The sequence below is a fragment of the Cyclospora cayetanensis genome, unplaced genomic scaffold (genome assembly GCF_002999335.1).
Source record: "Cyclospora cayetanensis isolate NF1_C8 unplaced genomic scaffold, CcayRef3 CcayRef3_contig_114, whole genome shotgun sequence".
Classification (NCBI taxonomy): domain Eukaryota; phylum Apicomplexa; class Conoidasida; order Eucoccidiorida; family Eimeriidae; genus Cyclospora; species Cyclospora cayetanensis.
In genome coordinates this window covers 48,223-55,467 of record NW_020312053.1, presented here as the reverse complement: position 1 = coordinate 55,467, position 7,245 = coordinate 48,223, and the positions used below count along the sequence as shown (strand labels likewise).

At 55.7% G+C, this 7,245-nt stretch overlaps 1 protein-coding gene across 1 annotated transcript; it reads right to left on the bottom strand.

The window, feature by feature from the left end:
• Positions 1-261: 261 nt before the first annotated feature.
• On the bottom strand, positions 262-2,132 carry LOC113146903 (fibrous sheath CABYR-binding protein-like). The gene is made up of 5 exons (XM_026335623.1): positions 2,046-2,132; positions 1,539-1,797; positions 1,145-1,332; positions 688-1,044; positions 262-516 (listed from the first exon to the last, which is right to left on the bottom strand). The coding sequence occupies exons 1-5, from the start codon at positions 2,130-2,132 to the stop codon at positions 262-264; spliced, it is 1,146 nt and encodes a 381-aa protein (XP_026191408.1).
• Between the last annotated feature and the right edge of the window lie 5,113 nt (positions 2,133-7,245).

Here is a 7,245-nt window from a genome sequence, read left to right as displayed (position 1 = left end):
TCGCAAGAGCCGAATGCAGCCGCACAGCCAGCCGGTGAAAAGGCGCTAAAAGCCACATAGTTCTGTGCTGTGCCTTCGTTGTGACAAATGCTAGAAAGGCCCCTCTTGCCACGGCATCCACAAGCTCTTTCCCTCTGTATTACGGGCAGGCGTCGTCTCCCTGCCAGAAAATAACACCCCAAAGTGCCGCTCCTTGGTTTTTCTCCTCCCTCGCAGAGCTGCGCCACAGACTCTTAGCCTGGCACGATTCTCTCAGACTCCCTAAGCTTCCCTGTAAAACGCAGCGCACTCAGGACAGATACTGCACCAAGAAAGCAGCATGTCAGGCCCCTTCAAAAGATTTCCCGACGAGCGATGATTCTCTGCACGGAATTCAGTGGGGGGAGTTCTCCCCAGGATACGTCTCGTGGGGGGAGTCTCTTCAGACGTCATATTCGAAGCACGCGCCTCCGCTGAGCACCTCGATGGAGACTCCTTCCCGTAGGAAATGCTGCAAGCTGCTCCTGCTAGAGCCAGCTCCCGTGTGTAGGAGAGAGGAATGGCTCTGGCTGCCTGGCGCTCTGCAGCAATCTTCCGAAGAAGGCGCTCCTGCTGCAGCGCCAGCTGCCTGTGCTTTGCCGCCGCTGTATCGAAGGAATCGACTCGCCGCTCTTGCTGCCGTTGCTGCTCCTTCTTTTGCGCATGCGCCTGCTTGCTTCCAGCGGAAGCCATCCGCCGATCATCCTCCTCTTTCAAGAACCCCTGGACGCCTCTCAGCTCTGCTGGTATCACAGCTTCTGCTGTTTCGATTGTAGCGGCTCCTGAACTGCCAGCTCTTGCACGCAGCGCGAATCCGTCGGCGGTAGCTGCGAAACGCAGCGTTGCGGGGGGTGTCTGTGCACTGGGAGAACTTCTCCGCCGCTGAGCATTGCAGTAAGAGGAGGCAGCGAGAACCTCCCCCCGAGACGGTTCCGTTGCAGCGGCAGCAGCAACAGCGGCAGCTGCGTAAGCCTCTGGAGCTTCTCTGGTGCTGCGCGTTTGATCCAGCGAGGGAAAGAATGACGACTCCGAGGAAGTCGGCAAGGAGGACGCGCTAAAAGGCGTTAGCCTTGAGCGGAGTCTGCTGCTGCTTCGAAGACGGCTATAGCTTTGAATAACGAATCGCCTCCACGAAGGATGTTGCTGCTGCTGCTGCTGCTGGTGGTTGCTGTTGTTGTGTGGAGGAGGATAATGTTGCTGCTGCTGCTGGTGGTGGTTGCTGTTGTTGTGTGGAGGAGGATAATGTTGTTGCTGCTGCTGGTGGTTGTTGTTGTTGTTGTTGTTGTGTGGAGGAGGATAATGTTGGTGCTGCTGCTGGTGGTGGTGGTGGTTGCTGTTGTTGTGTGCAGGAGGATAATGTTGTTGCTGCTGCTGCTGCTGGTTGTTGTTGCTGTTGTTGTGTGCAGGAGGATAATGTTGGTGCTGCTGCTGGTGGTGGTGGTTGTTGCTGTTGTTGTGTGCAGGAGGATAATGTTGTTGCTGCTGCTGCATGGAGGCAGACCGTAGCCTCCCCCAGAAGCCTTGAAAGCTTCGCCTCCTCCTTTGCACCATCCCCCTTGCAGATGCAGAGCCACTAGCCGTTGCCATGCCTCCTGCTGCAGTTGAAGCTTCGGAGCCGCAGGCTTGCTCTTGCGGCAATCGTTCCTCTTGCTGCTGTTGTTGCGACGGATCTGTTCCTCCAGGCAGTATTGCTTGCTTGGGAGGAGAGTGTGGGGAAGCCTGTGCAGCGACGTCTTGAGGCTTTCGTGGTGCGCAAAGCCTTGCTAAAGCTGCCGTGTGCTGGAGGAAAGGCTTTGACGCATTCCCTGTCTGTTCTATGAGGCTGACCACCCCTGCCTGAAGCAATCAAGCACTCGCACTTGGCGAACAGAGGAAGCGTTGCCGACACGCATCGCGCCTGCCCACCACCGTCTGCAGTATATCAACGGCAGACTCTTGAGGGTGTTCTCACCTTAGATTCTTGGGGTATAATGGCGGGGGAGGTAGAGGCTGAGGCGAGCAGCAGAGGAGGCTCTCCCGCAGCTGGCTCTGGCAGTCTGAGCAGCAGACACTGGTGCTGAAGCAGCTGCTCTCTCTGATCCGACAGCGCTGGCAGGCGAGGTGTTGGAAGCCATAAAATACAGCTCGAACAGATAGGCAGAGAGCAGCTCCTGCAAAGCGAGAAGTCAGACATATCGAAAGCTCGAAGAGTTCTCAGTTGCATTGGTGAAGAATTCTAAGCTCTTCTCCGCGTGGCTGCTGCTCTTAAAGTGTAGGTCTATACAGCGTATCACCGACACAGCCTTACCAGCAGCTGAAAGATTGCTTCCCTGAAGCGGAGGAGATCGTGGCATCTTCTACGTCGGCTTCTCGCGACCACTTAGTGTGGGGCACTTGATTCCCTTGAGAAGGCTGCTGGAGAGCGGTGATATCGCTGTTTCTTCTGAGCGTCTGCAGTCGTTGCATTCCCATGGGTGTGTCGCAACGCCAGCAGCGCGAGACTTCTGGAAGTGTGCCTACTGCGGGAGGAAAGCCTTTGCTGAACTTCTGGGGAAGTTCATTCGCATGCGCTTGTTGCACAGGAGAAAAAGAAGAGGGTGACGACGTCAGCAACAGAGCAGCCACCCCTGAGACTGCTGAGGCTGCTGCTCCTCCTGAGACTGCTGAGACTGCTGCTCCTCCTGAGACTGCTGAGGCTGCTGCTCCTCCTGAGACTGCTGAGGCTGCTGAGGCTGCTGCTCCTCTTGAGACTGCTGAGGCTGCTGAGGCTGCTGCTCCTCCTGAGACTGCTGAGACTGCTGCTCCTCCTGAGACTGCAGCAGGCAGCAGCTGCAGTCCTTCCATCGTTTGTTGCAGATGTGTCTCGAAGGCAACCAAGAGAGTCTCTGCCTTCCACGCGCCTGCAGCACAAAAACAATTCACAAGAAGGAGGATGCAGGAGAGGAATCCACGGCACCCAGAAGGTTCTGCGCAGACGCGTCTCGAGTTGGAGAAGGATGATGCATGTGCGACTTGCCTCGACTGCGTTCTGGTTTGGTGGATCCGGCTAAAATACATTTGAGCAGTAGATAAACGCGGCTCTTTAACAAGTCTAACAGCTCCTCCATCATGGCCTCTTTCGCCTGTACACCTTGCAGCTCCTCCCTTCTTCCGGCAGGAGCAGCCTGAGAGACGTCGAACTTGTGCATCCGAGAAGGAGACTGTGGAAAAATCCAAAGACGCTGCGGCTGCAGATTGCCTTCTGGCTTCCCTTGTGTCTCTGCATGCTGCGGAGGACGCTGCGGCTCGTCTAGCTGCTGCGACGCTTCTTCGAGATACACTGCCAAAGGGAACCCTCCCAAAATCGCAGATCTCCACAGCTGCGTAGACAATCTCGCTGCTCTCCGTGCAGCTCTCGTACTGCCAAGCGGCTCAGGCAAGACGGCTGCTGCTGAACGTGTTTCTCCCCCGTTGCCTTCATCTCCTGCTGCTGCTGGACGTGTTTCTCCCCCGTCGCCTTCATCTCCTGCTGCTGCCTCTGCGGATGCTGCCTGCGACTGCGCGACTTTATCAGCTGTTGACGCAGAAGAGGGAGGGGCCATAGTCGCAGACGCAGCTGCCTTCTCAGCTGCAGCTGCTGCTGCTGCTGCAGCTGCTGCCTGCCTACTCATTAGCAGCACCAGAGCAGCCTGCATCAAAGTCCACCCATCTGCAACCCCACTCTTCACAAGCAGCGAAACTCCCCGCGCATCTTCTGCAGCCATAGTATGCAGCAGCAGCTGGAGCCGCAATAGCAGCAGTTCAGCCTCTGCTGCAGAGCATGCACGCGGGTAACACTGCTGCTGTTGCTGTTGCTGCTGCTGCTGCTGCTGCTGCTGCTGCTGCTGCTTCTTTTGAGCCCAAGGAATAAGAAAGCAGCAAGGGCCGTCAGCTTGACCTTTCCTAGCGCCTTTTCTGAAGGTACTGGCATTGCTGCTGATGGCATTGCTGCTGATGGCATTGCTGCTGATGGCATTGCTGCTGATGGCATTGCTGCTGATGGCATTGCTGCTGATGGCATTGCTGCTGCTGCTGCTGCATGCACAGGATGGCATCAAGGCCTTAAAATAGAGAAGATGCAGCAGTGTCTCGTATTTTTTTTGCATCAGAGAGACGCGAGCGCAGCGTAGCAAAGCACGCAGCTGCACAATCCGCCTCGCATCGCAGAGCAACACAAGAAGCTATTTTTGCAAGCTCCAAAGTTCAGGAGAAGTGCTGAGGGGGGGGGCGGAAAGGGGTGTCTACTGTACATACATACGTATACATACATACGTATACATACATACGTATACATACATACGTATACATACATACGTATACATACATACGTATACATACATACGTATACATACATACATGTATATATACCGGATAGAGGATGCTACTACGTTCTCCAGAGAGCAGACCGTGAGCAAGCAGTCTGAGAAACTTGGCAACATAGTCTTTTACTCTTAGGCGAGAAACAAATGGTCAAGGAGGGGGCAAGCGGGGTGCACAACACCTCAGAAGCCTTGTATCCTTGTGATAGCATATCTGGATGCTCTGACTTGGACGTCTGCCAGCAGACGGGGAAGCAGCACTTCTTGTTGGCGCTGCGAATCGCACTGATGTGCTTGCAGCTGCGGCAATGAAGCAGCAGCTGCTTCAGCAGTTCACTGCTCTCCTCGCGTTGTACTACCACAAGCAGAGGGAACAGCCCACTGTTGTCGGATCGCAACAAAATCTGCTGGCGAACAGCTTCTGAAGTACAGCAGCAGCACCAGCACGCCCCTTTGCTGCCTCCTCCGACCTGCTGCTGCCTGTGCAGCTCTTGCTGCTGTTGCATTCGTGTCACTGCAAAGCAGCGCAATAACCAGCCGACCAGCTCGCTGCTGGAGCTGCTGCTGGAGGAGGAGGTGTTGATCGAACTGAAACCTCGCAGTCGACGCTGCAACAGAAAAGCATCAGCGAAGGCAACCTCAACGAGGCACAGCGTAGCACAGCATGCCACAGCAACTCCTTGAGACCAAGGGATGAGGCTTTTTTCACATGCACATCTCCAGAAAGGCGAACGCCTTCATGCGTCATTCTTCAGCCTTACATCGGGGAAAAGAGCACCCTTGCACACAGCAAGGAGCAGTGTACTTCCTGTTAAACCATCTCGCTGCTGCAGCGCTTGCATGCGGTCCGCTGCAGCAGTCCAAAGGATGCACAGGCAGCACTAAAGCTGCTGTCGCTACACCAAATCCCTTGGACGAGAGAGAGAGAGAAAGAAAAAAGAGAGCGTCACGCTTGCTTCCCCAATGCCAGACTGCTTATGTCTGTACTGCATGAGTGATAACGGCCCCTCGTACACAGCAGCCAGCACATCCCCCGCTGCGAGCAAAACGGATTGCCTTCTCACTCAAATTCAAGGAGGAGAGGAGGCAGCGGCAGACGGCTTCATCTGCATGCGCTGCAGCAGCAAATAGCAACGTCCCTTGAAGCCAGCCGCGCTGTTGCAGCAGGCACAGATCTTTTTCGAGGAGCTCTGTGGTGTCTGCGACTTCTTTTGTAGCGGCGACAGTCTCAGTGGGAGTTGCAGCAAAGAAGGCTGCGCAATCCTTCGCGAGAGACCTTCTTTCCCACGAATTTCGACGGCTGCTGCTGGTGCTGCTGCTGCTGCTAAGGCTGCTACTGCTGCTGCTAAGGCTGCTGCTAAGGCTGCTGCTAAGGCTGCTGCTAAGGCTGCTACTGTTGCTGCTAAGGCTGCTGCTAAGGCTGCTGCTGTTGCGCGTCGTAATAGGCTCATTTGAACGCGTCATTGCCGCAGACAGTGCCTCTGCTGCTGAAGCGTTGCGCATGCAGGCAGCAGCAGCACCGCCACACAGCGGCAGCAACGCTGCTGCAAGATAAGGCAGTCTCGCAGCAAGACGAATAGGCAGGAGCGCAGCGGCAGCTGCTGGATAGCGAGGATGCTCCAACAAGGCGAATAAGCGACATGGGGGTCCACCTACAGCAGCCGCTGCTGCAACGCGCAGAGCCTGTAGCAAGAGCACGCCTTTAGCCGCTGCCTCGCTGCTCTTGCCGCTGCTGCTGAAGACAGATCTCTCGATGAGATCCAGATCAGCAGCTGCTGCAGCTGCAGCCATCGCTGCGAGGCTAAGTGGCCGCAAGAGGCCAACTGCGGCAAATGCAGCAGCCTCAACGGCGTCTGTAGGGTAGAGCAGCGCGCTTCGACTCCGCCTGCAGAGAGCGCAGCAGCATCCGAGCAACCCAGGAACGCACGTAGCCAGTCTGCAGAAATGCAGCAAGTGCCGACGCCAGTGGAAACGCAGCAGCAGCAGCGCCACGCTTCACAGAGCTGTTCAAAGGAGAAGGATCAGACTTTAGACAAGCACTTTTTCAGCTCGAATGCTTGCATACTTGACACTGAGCTTTGCGGGTGCCTCTGGGGAAGCCTCTTTCCAAGACTTTTTGACTCGCATCTCGTGTCTCTGCTCTTCCTGCCGCCTTTGGATTGCAGTCTTGCGGTGCTCTTGATGCAGCAACCTCGCAGAAGCTTCCTGCTCACAGGAGTCTCCTTGCTGACAGCCATACATCGCAACCCAGCCGCCACGCTTGCTTCTCCTGTGGCGTCTGCCGCTGTTGTATGTGCTGCTGCTGCTGTCGCTGCTGCTGCTGCTGCTGCATGCGCATAACATCTGCCACGTGCTTTGATCCTGCGATTGCCGCAGCAGCAGCTGAGTGCAGTGCAGCATAATTCCTCTAGCCACATGTGCTGGCATGCGCATATGCACGGAGGTGGCATTCGGGGAGCAACCGAGGCTCAGTAATTGCTGCAAGCATCTGCTATCGCCACGATACGCTGCAGCCGCAACGCTAACGCAAATAAAAGGGTCACCTCCTGCTCTGAAGGCAAGCGAAGGGATTGTTCGTTCGCAAAATCCCATCCACGAGCAGTTCTCCAAACCCAATAACCCCCTATGTTCCCTATCGTGCCAAGCTCCAAGACTCCCCACCCTTCCGAAGCCGCTGCAGAGGAAGAGGGAGAGACAGAGAGAGAGAGAGAGAGAGACAGAGAGAGAGACAGAGACAGAGACAGAGACAGAGAGAGACAGAGAAAGACAGAGAGAGACAGAGAGACAGAGAGACAGAGAGAGACAGAGACAGAGAGAGACAGAGAGAGAGAGAGAGAGAGAGAGAGAGAGACAGAGACAGAGACAGAGAGAGAGAAATCGAGACAGAGAGAGAGAGAGAGACAGAGAGAGA

What these genes read in the sequence shown, in the direction of transcription:
- LOC113146903 (XM_026335623.1), bottom strand. Translation starts at nt 2,132, where the DNA reads ATGGCTTCCAACACCTCGCCTGCCAGCGCTGTCGGATCAGAGAGAGCA. An exon ending in GAGGAGGCGAAGCTTTCAAG is followed by an intron (nt 1,333 to 1,538) that starts GCTTCTGGGGGA and finishes CACCACCACCAG; the next exon opens with CAGCAGCACCAACATTATCC. An exon ending in CTTCCGCTGGAAGCAAGCAG is followed by an intron (nt 517 to 687) that starts GCGCATGCGCAA and finishes TACACACGGGAG; the next exon opens with CTGGCTCTAGCAGGAGCAGC.